Source organism: Enhydra lutris, unplaced genomic scaffold (assembly GCF_002288905.1).
Source record: "Enhydra lutris kenyoni isolate GAN:26980312 unplaced genomic scaffold, ASM228890v2 scaffoldscaffold95, whole genome shotgun sequence".
Classification (NCBI taxonomy): Eukaryota; Metazoa; Chordata; class Mammalia; order Carnivora; family Mustelidae; genus Enhydra; species Enhydra lutris.
The window spans coordinates 1,000,008-1,013,201 of record NW_019154179.1 but is presented as its reverse complement, the minus strand read 5'-3'; the positions used below and the strand labels follow the sequence as shown (position 1 = coordinate 1,013,201).

General features: G+C 49.2%; 1 protein-coding gene across 1 annotated transcript in view; it reads left to right on the top strand.

Moving 5' to 3' along the window:
* The window catches only part of LOC111139086 (patched 1), a 59,123-nt gene extending 46,657 nt beyond the window's left edge, over positions 1-12,466 (top strand). The window contains 7 exon segments of the mRNA XM_022491224.1: positions 332-612; positions 2,355-2,492; positions 5,321-5,463; positions 8,832-8,931; positions 9,442-9,696; positions 11,309-11,864; positions 12,406-12,466. Coding sequence (XP_022346932.1) covers positions 332-612; positions 2,355-2,492; positions 5,321-5,463; positions 8,832-8,931; positions 9,442-9,696; positions 11,309-11,863 — 1,472 coding nt within the window. The 3' untranslated portion in view covers position 11,864; positions 12,406-12,466.
* The last annotated feature ends 728 nt before the right edge of the window (positions 12,467-13,194 follow it).

Sequence of the window (13,194 nt, the reverse complement as noted above, 5' to 3'; positions counted from 1 at the left end):
AATACACAGGCCCCAGGTTCCTCCCCTCCCCCACCGGAAAAAAAAATCAAATGTTGATCATTGCTTAAAACTCTTTTAAACCAGAGATTAAGATTGTAAAGACCCGAAGGCCATCCCGGTACAGTCTGTGCTTCACGTTGAAAGAAGCACAGTCAGGGAACTTGGTGGCAGAGTCCCTTCTCTGGTCATCCCAGAGCAGCGGGCTGTGGGTCTGGGATGGCCTGCCCTGGGGCGTGCGGTGGCTCCCCAGTACCCAGGTCACGCTCCTTCGCCCCCGTCCCGTTGCCCCGAGCCTTCAGCTGTGGCCTCTTCCCGCTGTCTCCCTGTCTAGTCCCAGCAGCAGAGCCCATCGAATACGCTCAGTTCCCTTTCTACCTCAACGGCTTGCGGGACACCTCAGACTTCGTGGAAGCCATAGAAAAGGTCAGAACCATCTGCAACAACTACACGAGCCTGGGGCTCTCCAGCTACCCCAACGGCTACCCCTTCCTCTTCTGGGAGCAGTATATCGGCCTCCGCCACTGGCTCCTGCTGTCCATCAGCGTGGTGCTGGCCTGCACGTTCCTGGTGTGTGCTGTCTTCCTCCTGAACCCCTGGACGGCCGGGATCATTGTGAGTTCATTCGCAGGGTTTTTGTGGAAGTCAGATTCCTTTCGGCCTAGCTCTTGCTGCAGCCGGGAAGCTGTGTTTATGTCTGGGCCTCTGGAGGAGGGTATAGATTGCATCACCCTTGCTATATTTATACTGCGGGAGGTGGCGAGGTTCATGGCCAGGTAGAGCCGTTAATGGCCTTCATCTTGTGTCCCTTGTCCTACAGCTTTCAACTGTCTGTGTAAAGACAGGGAAGTTTTTAAAACACGTTCTCTATAACCGCTCTGAGCATTTATTAAACACAAACACTCTGAGCATTTATTAAATACAAATGTAACTAATTTTTTTTTTTTAACTTAAAGGGTCCTTTTGTGACTACATCCCAGACCTAACATAGAGAAGATTCTTCTAGAAAAGGGGTGGGGGAGGTAATTAGAGAAGTTAGGATAGTGGTCTATGGGTTAAATGATTTTTGAGATAGTTTTGTGTGTTGTGCGTGTTTTAAAGCTTGAAGGACGTTGATGAACCAGTATTACTAGCCGAGTTTTTGGCATCCTTTTTCCAAGTATAATACTCCCAGATCTGAAGTAAGTTTCATGTGGAGTCTAATAAAATCACGGCAGTGTTTAAATTCCACGAACTGTGGTATAGCCTTCAAAATGCCACAATTATAAAAACAGAGACCAGGTCTCATTTCTGCACCATACGTCTGTGCAGCAGGTATGTTAAAAGGTAAATGTTTAGTCTATAGGGGTTTTCATGGTACTTAAGTCATTGATGTCGTCCATCTTTCATTAGGTTCTTAAAAGAAAGCAAAGGGAACTGTTTCTGGACTCGTCCTTCCCTGACACCGCTGTCCACTGCCCCACCCCCGATCCGGAAAGCTCATTCACTCCTTCTCTTCCATCTGTGGGAAGTTTACTGTTTCATTTGTGTTTTCTTCCCTTTGGTTCAAGAAACTCCATAAGCTACCTTGCAGATTTTCTTTCCATCTCTGCGCAAATGTTTACAAGGCCAACGGAAGGCAAACAGGACTTTTCCTTGGGTTGAGCTGTCTGCTCTGTCCACCCGTCTTGCTCCTCACTTCTTCAAAGTGAAGGCGCCTGTAACCTGACCCGTGTCAGCTGACCAGAAGTCCCCTTTCTCCCTCCGCATCCTCTCTTAACGCGTGCGCTCTCCAAACAAAAGCAGAGCTGCCTTTACGTCAAAGAAAGAACTTTTTATTCACCCGTCCTATCTGCTTTCTTTAGAATGGAGGCAGGCAACCAAAAACTCTGCAAGTTTCAATTCTGTTGTAAATTCAAGGACAGTTTCTGATGATTACTATCAAAACAGAAGGAAATACCTTGGTTTAAAGTATATTAAATTTGTACCTAGGGACCAGTCCGTGTTTGTGTAATTCTTAGATGACTCAAAGGGAATAGTTGTGAATTTTTTTTTTTATTGTACTTTTTGCTTTCTAGAACAGATATATTGGAAAAACAGCTTGCGGTAGTAATACTAAGCTTTGCCTTTCTGTACTCCTTAAACAGGCTGCTGGCCCAAAGCAGCTATCCCCAAATTGTCCCGAAGTCTCTCTTCTCAGCAGCGACATGGTGAATTAGAAAGTAAAGACAGGTGCCCAGAGTGAAAGTGAGTCAGCGTGTTCACTATATTTGGGTCCCAGGTGTTTTCTCTACTCTTGATCTGGAGGGATCTTCTCCCCTGCTGTCAGCACTTGGAGTGTTTGTGCCCATCCACTCATCCCCTGCATCTTCCTAAAGGTGACAGTCCTGGCTCTGATGACTGTCGAGCTCTTTGGCATGATGGGCCTCATTGGGATCAAGCTAAGCGCCGTGCCCGTGGTCATCCTGATCGCTTCCGTTGGCATTGGAGTGGAGTTCACCGTTCACGTTGCTCTGGTATGGGAGACCTCTTCATCGATAACTTGATGGAAAGGCAACAGCTGTTCCTTTAGCTCTGGTAATCTCCAGGTCAGGGACTTTCTGTTTTTCTCCAACACCAAGGAACACACGTACTACTACTACGGGCCTTAGTAAGGAGGCTTCCCTCTTGGGGTCAGCGGGGGACCAGGAAGGACGGTGCTTATTTGGTGACCTTAGTGTCATGACAGGTCTGTCAGTTGTCAACCTTGTTCCTAAGTTAGATAGTATGAACATGTGTGAGCATACAAATGCGCACACAGTTTGTAAAAGTACAGTTCTACAGCAGAGATCAAGTGAGACCACACTCACAGGCGTGGTGGGGCCCGTCAGCAGCCAAGGACAGAGCCCGGAGCCAGTGGGACAGAGGAACTGGTTCTTCCTGCTAAGCCCACCCAGCTCCTTCAATCTCCCTGCCTCCAAATTCATGAGAGAAGAAAAAGAGGACCATGGTTGCTCTCAGCGGAATGTTCCGCCCTCTTCTCTGTGTCCAGTCCTGTGCGCAGTTTGTTGGAGGAAGTTAAACATCAGGAGGAGTCTTTAAACCCAGAGACAAGCCCATCGTGTACATTTATTGGGAATTTATTCCAAAACCTCCTAGCCGTGTGTGACTTACGTTCTGTCCACACTCGTGCTTATAACCTCAGTCTTTGGGGTTATTATTAGGCACTCAATAAACATTTATTGACTGAAGAAATACTGATGTTTGGAATGCCCTAGGTAGGAAACCTTGCACTGAGCCTGGGCCAAATTACTATTAGCCTTGCCTTTTGGGTTACTAGCGTTGATTTTCCTGGGGCTTAGCACACGGCGTATGCATGTCTGCACATGCGTGGATTTACACATAGGCTCTGTCTTGTGCCTTCCTGGTTTCTCCGCGAGGAGTCTTTCAGGAGCCTTCTTATGCAGTTTAGAGACTGTAAACTTCTGGGTTCCAGAAGGAACGTTTTGTTGAGGTTGTCCCATTTTCAACAAAAAGCTGATAATATAGAAACAATATTCTCTAAATTTTGAACCTGTCCAAATTCTTTTCCTCCGTTGAGCCAGGAGGAGGGAGAGGGGATTTTTTAAAAGGAAGAGCCCACCAGCCTACAGCTTAGAACATAATTAATTCTTAATATCATTTCTTCAAAAAGGAGAAAACTTGACATAAGAGTTAAGAATCCACCCGGTCATTTTATTCTGATGCGAAGGAAAACCACTTTTTGGGGGGATAGCTAGCATGGCAAACAAGAACATTCTAGAACAGGTTTTTACAGTGGAAATGAGAAGTGTAACCTGTGGTGGCACCGTGGGCCTTACACGTGCAGTGAAATGAATGTAAATGCATACACCAGTGCTGACTAAGCAATTAAGGAATGCTTCCGCCACTTGTGCAAGGTTTAATTCCAAGAATTTAAGGAAGCTCAAGAGGCAGCTTGGCTTCGTGAGCAGTCACCCCTGCTAAATGCTTGTGGCCCTCACCTTCATCACGGGACCATCACATGCAGGATGTGCTGTTCTTACCCAGCCTCTGTGTGAAGGTCTATTGAAAGCAGGCAGGTACTGCTCTTTCAAGCTTTATAAAATGATGGAATAAGGTTGGTGAAGAACTCTCTTCAAGGAATCAGTGGGTTCCTGTCAGTTCACTATTCCCACAGTATAAGTTGGGTGTGAGATGATAAACCCTACTTAGCTCTTACAGCCTCATGGCCCAAGTATGGCACAAAGTAACATGGTTCCAGACTGTCTTGTTGCTTTCCTCCCAAGACAAAGAGGCAATTCTGTTGACCTGATACCCTTCCCCACCCTGGGAAAGCATGTGCATTTTTTAGAGAAAATGTACTTTAGAGAAAAGTACAGAAACTCATAGCACATTTTTGTATGCTTTTCTTTCTTTATCTGTTCAAGAGAACAACCTAGTGTTCTTCCAGAAGCAACACAAGGAATAGGAGTGCGCCCGATGTGTGATAGGCCTTGTTTTTCAGGAGCTATGGTCTGCAGAGAAAGCATATCCCTTTCAGGCAGACAAAGGACTTGTGCCAGCTCCTGTCAGGGCCCCCTGAGGGCAAGGCAGAGTATGACAGGAACTGACTCCCATCAAAATGGTCACCCCGTCAAGCCAACAGTCCAATACGCTGGGGCTTACTCTGTAATGTTGCCATTGGCATCGGTAGTATTCATCACCTAGCAGGGCTTTGGGAAGTGAAGGAGGGGGTGATATGACCACACGGAGTTAGAACAGGCGCGATGTGAATTTCGAGTCCTGTATTTTTTCTTGTGAGACTTCCGTGGTGCTTAGAGGTACAACAGACCCATTAGCTTGAACCCTGCATCAGCCTGTGCACCCAGTTGCACGCGCCCCTCAACTAAGCCCACTTGGAAGAAAGATCTTGACCTCCCACAAAGTCAGGAAGGGTGCTATCCTCTTCACACCGTGGGCCTCCCATGCAGAAGCCGTGGGATTGCATGGGTTGGGTGAGAAACCCCCAGGGAGCAACAGTGAAAAGAAGGGGACATTTTGCTCTTGTTTGTATAGTTTTGGTTTGGTTTTTAATTTAAAGTAAATATGCTTGCTGTCTTTTTTGGTGGTGGTTCAAGATTTATATCAATGCCAAACATGACACAGTATCACTAGCAGGCCCCTTTAGCATAAGCCCAGATTTAGTACTTGAGCACCCCAGGTTAAATATTCCAGGAGCTAGAAAGGAAGGTGTGAGAAGGTCTGCACAGACTGAGTAAGACAGCTCATAGCGTGTTGGACAGAGCTGCCCACGGACCGCACTCAGTCCAGGAACCTGCTCATCCAGCCTCTTCTCCTTGCACAGGCCTTTCTAACGGCCATTGGCGATAAGAACCGCAGGGCCGTGCTCGCCCTAGAGCACATGTTCGCACCCGTCCTGGACGGCGCTGTTTCCACTCTGCTGGGAGTGCTGATGCTTGCAGGATCGGAGTTCGATTTCATTGTCAGGTAAGCAGGAGGGGAAACGGTTCTTAATTTCCAAGAATCCCTATCATCTTTACGATCTCTGTTGCATATTCCTTTCTGTGTCCTGTGGATAGCAGCACATCCTCATTATGACTCTACTCTTCTCCCCCAGATGTATTGAGGTGTAACTGACAAGTAAAAATTATATATTTTTTAAGGTATACAACACGATGTTGTGCCCTGTGAATACACTGTGAAACGATCACCGTAGTCCGTGACTCCTCTTCTGCTGAGTTTCCTAACTCAGAGATCTGCGGGGAGGTAGAAGGACAAGCTCTCTTCTAGAGCTGTCTTAGGGAACATCTTGGGGAGGAGAGATGGACAGTGTGACAAGCAGCAGAGTTCCACAGCGTGAAGCCAGGGGACCGCCCAGTACCCCCCAGTTCTGACCTTGGTTCCCTTCCACTGACTGAGTTTGACCTTCACTCTTCTTTCAAAATGATAGAAAAGAAAATTTACAAGTATCTAAAATTATCACCTACATTTTCTTCTTCTAAGAAGCAAAGGTAGCACGCCCAGACTTCACATTGAAGTTCTAAGTAAGATCTAGGGAGCGCTAAATGTGTAACTTCGGTGTCAAATGTCGGAAATCCAGACCTAGTTTGGATCCTTCTTTTTGGATCCCCAGGCAAGCAGTTTCTGGGGGCTTTATGAAGAGAATGAGTTCGTGACGTAGAAAAGGAGAACAAATTTGCCTTCTGCAGGGAAAGACCCTTCTCTGCTCCCAACGGCCCCCATGGTTTTGGGAAATAGCTGCTCCTGGGTGGAACGCTGCTGCTGCTCCGTGGACAGGCAAGGCCAGAACCATCCATAGGAAGACAGTCCAGGATTAGAACCGTGCTAAAGTAGAACTGAACATGAGACGTGACTGTCTGGGTTGGGACGCTTCAGGAATCTGGAGGGAGAATCTAAACAGGCTTTCTCGCTGTGTGGGCCTGTGATAGGTCTTGCGTTTTCAAGTGAAAAGAAGAGGGTTTTGAGTTTCAGTCCAAGTTCCCTTGTTGCAGAAGCCAGATCAGGATCCCGTGGGTCTGTGGCCTACCCCGCTGGGCAGTTGGGCAGCAGAGACTAAGCCTTCCCCGAAGGAGGCCCAGCGTTCCCTGGGTGTAGTCAGTGCGTGCCAATGGAGAGGTGGGCCCATGATCACAGTGCGGACCCGAACTCCTCAGACCGCAACGAGCTTATGATTGACCCAAGGCTCTGCAGACGCGGCTCAGATTTCACTGGGGGCAGGGAGGCCGTGGAGCCGAGTTTGCATTTCCAGCCAGCTTCCAGGTGATACCCATGCTGCTGGTCTTCTCAGCACAACACTGTTAATCAGCTCACAAGCCAATTAGTACATTCTTGTTTGCCAATACCAGGTAGATGTGTGCCTAAATTAGATCAAGCTTTTGGCCAGAGTTTTATTTTCAGCTCTTAACTTGACTTTGGCTTTTCCTTTATTTCCTTAGCTTACCCATATTCGGGCATTAATTGATGTTTCTTTATGGCACAAAACCCCTGTGTCAAGGAGAGTCTCTTTTGCGTGACTTCTCCCTGGACACAATGTACCAAGCACCTCATAAGCGCCATTATACACAGCAGCGAGTAACGTGGACCCTATCCCCCTCCATGTGGCTTACAGTCTGCAGTGGGGAGAGGGAGTTCACAGGCATCTCAGAAGCATGGGAAGCTCTGGGCGGGATGGGCTCTCAGAGGATCACACTCAGCCTTGTGGGGATGCCCAGTGAGCCACAGAGGGGATCTTTGCCAGAATCCCAGCAACCAGCTGGGCACCAGGATGGAGGGCAGAGTCCTGGCTCTCATCTAACCCCTGGCTCCCTGTTCTCTCCCAGAGATATCAGGGTTCTTGTTCCAAGCACTTTAAAAGGGCTTCCCATTTTCTAGAACTGGATGGATTAACCTGATAAAGCCCTCACTGAGGTCAACTGCATGAGCAGACATTGTATACGCTAAGCTGTCAGAAATCTAATTGGTCTGTTTATGCTACAGTTAGATGGATGGGATGCAAATGTTGTAATGCTGCCGCTGACCTATGCTTCAGCCTGAAGTTCCAGCAGTTTACATTAGAGCAAGACATTGGCGGCTTGCTTTTTACTAATGCAGCTCAGAAGTTTCTAGTGTTTACAATAGCTGCGAGGTATTTGTATTTTTATAGAGATTCTCACTCCTTTCATCTAATGTCGAAACATATAGAGTCATGGCGAAGTTGGGTGCCTGTTCTGTTTTATGATCAAGAGGACCATTAACAGATAGATATCTTGCCCTCCCTCTTCCCGGCACATCCTGAGCTCTCCCCCACCACAGCCTCCTTCCAGCAGAGCTGCCCTAGACACTCTTAGTTCCAGAAAATGTACACTAGCATGGAGCCCGCTCCCTCCAGCTGGGCGCAGCCTCGGCCAGCCGCTCTCCCGAGCTGACAGGTTTACCTTGGTATTCATGAAGGATCCCAGACCTTAGCCCTCAATGGTGGGAAAGCAGGGCCACTTGCGCACTCTCCTCTTCTTCATGGTGCTGAGGCCTTTATGTTTGAATTGGCTGACGCAAAACAAGAGTATTCAGAGATGCTAAATTGTTCAACAAAAGATTGGCCCACAGAGCAGCCCCCTCATTGTGGGCCGCCCTCCCCCGCAAATGCCCCAGCAACCACAGAATGGGCAGTGCTTTCTTTTGCAGAAAGCTGGTTCTTGTGTTCTAAAAAGGTTGCAATCGGAGCCGTTTGGTAAAACTGGAACTCACAGAATTCTCGGCAGAAAGTTGTGATTAATGAAAGCCCAGGGAAAGCCTTACCTGATACGCTGGAGACTTAATTAGAGATTCTGCTCTAAGATGCAGCGGCATTTCACAGTGGATTAGCTGCCTGCAGAAGTGGGCTGCTTTTCCTCCTGAGCTAAATTGTTTAAATTCTACACCCTTCACTTCATTTGTTTGCTTCTGCTGGGTTTTCACGGACGGGCCCCTCTGCATTGTGTTTGTGCTTCCAATCTGCTCAGCCATTCAGCTCACATTCCATATTTTTGTGTTTGTGTAACACATTCATAAATAACATTACATGCCAGGAGATTTCAGCAAATTAACAAACTAATTTTTCTCTCGTCCCTTCACAAACTAACACTTTGGGTTGTGGAATGTAGTCCTTGAGAGTCACAAGGTAAAAAAAAAAAGAAAGCAAAAAAGGAAAAAACCTAATCTCATGCTGAATTTGAACCACAGTTTTGTAACGGCCTTTGCAACCGTGTGGGCTTCGTTAATTTTGTGTTTTGATGTGCTACGTAATATTTGGGCATGTGAAGCCTGGCTTCATTTACTTTTGCCACAGTGAATGTTCCTGTTTCCCTTTTATCTTCAAGGTATTTCTTTGCTGTCCTGGCAATCCTAACAATCCTGGGTGTTCTCAACGGGCTGGTTTTGCTCCCAGTCCTTCTGTCCTTCTTCGGACCGTACCCCGAGGTCAGTAATCATACCAGGCTATAACGTACACCCCTAAGGCCACCTGAAAGCTGTTTGTCCCAGGGTCCCTGTGAATTTAGATATTTAGGTATCTCAACATTACTATGTGCTTTTTCAGTAAACATTTCCACGACTATGGCTTTTTTCTCTTCAACGTAATAGTTGGGGGGATGTCGTACTTGTTTTGTTTGTGTCTTAAACCAAGTGATTGGCGGTCTGCGTCTTGTAGTTCTGTATCCATGAAGCAGTTAACACCCAAGATGAATATCTGGGCTTGAAAATAAGTAAAAAGGGCACAGCCTGCCTTTTCCAAAGCGTAAGAGCAGAGGCTGGATCTTGGGCCCCAGCTGTCGAGGGGCAGAGTGGGGGAGGTGAGCACAGGGCCGTGGGAGAGGCCGGGCCATAGGGGGACGGGTACAGAGACCACTGAGCCGTACAGTGCTTTGCACTCTGAGTGTGACCAGCAGTAAATGGATGATAACACTTCTGATATGGAATCTCCTTAAACAGGTGTCTCCAGCCAACGGGCTGAACCGACTGCCCACCCCTTCCCCCGAGCCGCCCCCCAGCGTGGTCCGCTTTGCTGTGCCCCCCGGTCATGCAAACAATGGGTCTGATTCCTCTGACTCGGAGTACAGTTCTCAGACAACAGTGTCGGGCATCAGCGAAGAGCTTCGGCACTACGAGGCCCAGCAGGGCACCGGAGGCCCTGCCCACCAAGTGATCGTGGAAGCCACAGAAAACCCTGTCTTTGCCCGCTCCACTGTAAGTCACCCTGACAGGGTGGGGGTGGGGGTGGGGGTAGCCCCTATCTCCTGTGAACAGCAAATCCCAGACAGATAGGATTTTAAAATAGAGATTATGTAGAATCATATGAAATTGCCTATATTTGCCTCTGAAACTACAAAAACGTTAGTTCCTTGTGTTTGGGTGTCCTATGGATTACAAAGGGCGGGGGCCAGTATCCCCAGCTCTGAGCAGCGTTGGCATGTATCTTACTCGGACGTAGCACACTTGGAGCTTGAGGCCCAGAGGGAAAGCCTGCCTTCCTGCTGCTGCTTTTTTTTTGTTTTTTTTAAGCTGCACGTCATTTTAGAATAATACTTTTTTTAAAAACATAGTGGTCTTTTTATTGCCAATAGTGATTTTTTTTTTCCCCTCCCACTTCTGTTACCTTTAAATGCCCCAGTACAAAATTATTTCAATTGTTGATGTCTAAGACTTTACTAGAAGTGGGAAGCTTAGCCTTTAGGAAAGCCATGAGCAGCCCAGGAGCCCCTTCTGAAAGACTCCGAGAGCCCCAGCCATGTCCTGCACTTTCTCTGCTCCCCAGGAAGTGCTCAGCCCCCCTCAGGCCTAGAGCATAGTACACAAAACCCGAGGAAGGTTCTAAGACTCGTGTTGCTCCAACTGAGGGCCTCCTGCTGTCCCTCCAGGAAATGGGTATTCCAGTCCCAGGCCAGAGCAGCCCTCGCATGAAAGAGAGAGAGGCCAACCAAATAACCTAAATTTTCCTCCTCTTACCCCCCGTGACGATGCCTGCTGAGCTGCAGTGTGAATCTGGTTTTGTTCAGCAGGAGCCTAAAAATAGGTACAAGCTGAACGACTTTGAAGTTGGTCACGGTCCTTTTGATTGATGTGGCCACTGTGTTGCTCCACGCTTTGTATAGAGACCCAGAAACCAGATTCCTAACAACCGGACAGAGCAGCGCTGCCCCATAGAACTTTCCGCGATGATGGAAATGCTCCCTCTGTGCTCGCCTGTATAGTAGCCACTGATCACATGTGGCTGTTCAGCCCTTGAAATGTGGCTGGTACAACGAAGGAACCGCATTTGGAATTGGTGTTCAGTTAAGGGCAAAGAGCCCTGTGTTCCTAGTGGCTGCCGTAGTCAACGGTGTAGGCATAGACATCCTGCCAGCATGCAGCATTGGGGTGAGCCAGAGCCAGATGCTTAGCAGTTTTCCAAGAGGAGGAGCTTGGGATTGGACCTACAGCGCAGGGTGGGGTGCAAACAGCAGGAGGGAGGCAGCGCGGGGACTCTGTGACCACAGCCCTGCGTTTAGGGGCCACAGCCATGTGTGCCCAGCCAGCTGCGCTAGAGAAAGCCTAGACCTAGGCTCCAAATAAGGCCCTCCTCTGCCACGTTGGGGAGGTTCTAAAAGAACAAGTTTTTCTTTTGTGGGTAGAAGGCCCCGCTGGCTCCCCGGGGGCCTCTCCCAGCCATTTGTGGGGTTGACTGAGCACTTGGTGAAGAGCTGTGTGTGGGTGGCCGGCGGGAGCCCGAGCCAAGGAGGGAAGGCGGGGCGCAGTGAGGGGCGACGCCCCGCCTGGGGATGGCGTCCTGCCTGTTTTAACCTGTCCTCACCCTCTGCAGGTGGTCCATCCTGAAGCGAGACATCACCCACCCTCAAACCCTCGCCAGCAATCCCCCCTGGACACAGAGCCTTTGCCTCCTGGACGACCAGGCCAGCAGCCCCGGAGGGAACCCCCCAGAGAAGGCCTGCGGCCACCCCCCTACAGACCGCGCAGAGACGCTTTCGAAATTTCTACTGACGGGCATCCTGGCCCTAGTAATAGGGACCGTGCGGGCCCCCGGGGAGCCCGTTCGAACAACCCTCGGCACCCAGCGTTCACTGCCATGGGCAGCTCGGCACCCAGCTACTGCCAGCCCATCACCACTGTGACGGCCTCGGCATCCGTGACTGTGGCCGTGCACCCCCCGCCCGCCCCCGGGCCCGGCTCCACGTGGAACACCCGAGGGGGACTGTGCCCGGGCTACGGGGACTACCCCGAGACTGAGTACGGGCTATTTGAGGACCCCCACGTGCCTTTTAACGTCCGGTGCGAGAGGAGGGATTCCAAGGTGGAAGTCATAGAGCTGCAGGACGTGGAATGTGAGGAGAGGCCCCGGGGCAGCAGCTCCAACTGAGGTATGTGCGGGGTGGGAGGGTGTTGGCCCACGAGTCGCTGCCCCTCGGCAGCAGTGGAGGGATATTCGGGGGGCGGGGACCGAGAGCAGAGCTCCTTGGGGCTTCTCAGGCTACCCCCTCCAGGATCCCCTGGGCATTGGTGTGGCCCAAACCAAACACCGGTGACCCCTGATCTCTACCACATCCAAGCTCTGTCATCTTTGGGGAACCGGTCCTCTCCCAAACTGGGTCCCTCCCTTGCTGTGGCCTTGTTGAGAATTAGTGCAAGTTCATGGGGATGCTAGCTGGCTTCCACCTGTCTTTCGATCTCCCTAAAGCCCCGTGACAGGTGTGATTGATACACGGCTCAGTGAACCCTAACCCTAACCCTAACCCTCACATCGGGGAAGGTCTCGTGACCCACCCTGAGGAGCCCCTCCTGCGCTCACCCAGCACCCCCATCCTGATTTCTAGTACCATTGACCAGTTTCCTTGATTTGGTGCTAAGTACAAACTCATACACCCGTGGCTTCGTTTGACTTATTTTTTTTTTCTTTTAAAGGGTGAGTAAAATCTGAAGCAGAGGCCAAAGATTGGAAGCCCCCCACCCCCCCAACCCCCTCTACCCCCGAACTGCTTGAAGAGAACCGCTTAGAGTCCCACAGGCGTGCGCTCCGGGAGAGCAGTTCCGCGTTACTGTAACCGGTTGTATTATTTTGTGAAATAGTTCTATAAATATTTAAGAGGTGTACACATATGTAATATACGAAGGAACGGATGTACAGTAGTGCGATCTGGGCTCTCTCTACCCCCGCCCCCAGAGTGGGTGGTGGGGAGGCAGCCGCGGGGCCCCTCCCGATTTGTGCATGGGTCTCTGTGCCACAAACAAGCCTAACTTAGTCTTAAATTTCAGCATATGTTGCTGCTGCTTAAATATTGTATAATTTACCTGTATAATTCTATGCAAATATTGCTTATGTAATAGGATTATTTTGTAAAGGTTTCTGTTTAAAATATTTTAAATTTGCATATCACAACCCTGTGGTAGTATGAAATGTTACTGTTAACTTTCAAACACGCTATGCGTGATAATTTTGTTGTTTAATGAGCAGATATGAAGAAGGTACGCTGACCCCAGTGGCTTCTCCAGGTGTAGTGGGATGTGGTTTCGTTTGGCTGTGTGTGTGTGTGTGTGTGTGTGTGTGTGTGTGTGTGAGAACATGTGTGTGAACATGTGTGTGGATTCCCAATGTACTGTACTGTGATTTTATTTTTTTTTTCTCTTTTTGTTTCTTTTCACTGTCTTGTAACCCTCAGTGGGCTCTGCCCTAGTTGAGCTGGAAGAGTCAGG